Source organism: Acanthisitta chloris, unplaced genomic scaffold (assembly GCF_000695815.1).
Source record: "Acanthisitta chloris isolate BGI_N310 unplaced genomic scaffold, ASM69581v1 scaffold25752, whole genome shotgun sequence".
Taxonomy (NCBI): domain Eukaryota; kingdom Metazoa; phylum Chordata; class Aves; order Passeriformes; family Acanthisittidae; genus Acanthisitta; species Acanthisitta chloris.
The window spans coordinates 1-661 of NW_008661565.1; the positions used below are offsets into that span (position 1 = coordinate 1).

The 661-nt window shown below is 47.0% G+C and overlaps 1 protein-coding gene across 1 annotated transcript in view; it reads left to right on the forward strand.

The window, feature by feature from the left end:
* Positions 1–144: 144 nt before the first annotated feature.
* The window catches only part of MCMBP (minichromosome maintenance complex binding protein), a gene marked incomplete at its 5' end in the record, with an annotated part of 14,040 nt that continues 13,523 nt past the window's right edge, over positions 145–661 (forward strand). The window contains one exon of the mRNA XM_009070284.1: positions 145–186. Coding sequence (XP_009068532.1) covers positions 145–186 — 42 coding nt within the window. The remainder of the gene's footprint in view (positions 187–661) is intronic.

The following is a 661-nucleotide window of genomic DNA, read 5'->3' on the forward strand; positions in this document are numbered from 1 at the left end:
TAGACATGCTATATAATAATAAAATAAACCACAAAGTCTTTGGCAGTGTGTCTGTGAGGGCTTTGGGCTGCAGTGATTTTGGTGCGATTCCTCTTCAGCATGTCAGAAATAGAGTGATTGTATTGCCTTTTCTCTTCTTGACAGGTGTTGCGTTTTGGTAAATACAGAGATGTGGCAGAATGTGGGGTAAGTGGCAGAAGTGATATGAGTTTTGAGATGAGATGTTAGACAGAAAGTTGTAGTTTGTAAGGGGGTTAGAGGTTCTTTGGTACTCACTGGCACATTTGTGAAGGTACTGCTCTTAAAATCGTAGAGTCATAGAATCAGCTGGGTTGGAAAAGACCTCCAAGATCATCAAGTCCAACCCTACCGTGCTTACTAGACCATGGCACTAAGTGCCACATCCAGTCTCACCTTGAAAACCTCCAGGGATAGGGAATCCACCACCTCCCTGGGCAGCACATTCCAATGCCTGATCACTCTCTCTGTAAAAAATCTCTTCCTAATATCCAACCTAAACCTCCCTGGGCAGAGCTTGACTCTGTGTCCTCTTGCCTGGGAGAAGAGACCAACCCCCACCTGACTCCAACCTCCTGTCAGGGAGTTGCAGAGGGTGAGAAGGTCTCCCCTGAGCCTCCTCTTCTCCAGGCTGAACACCCCC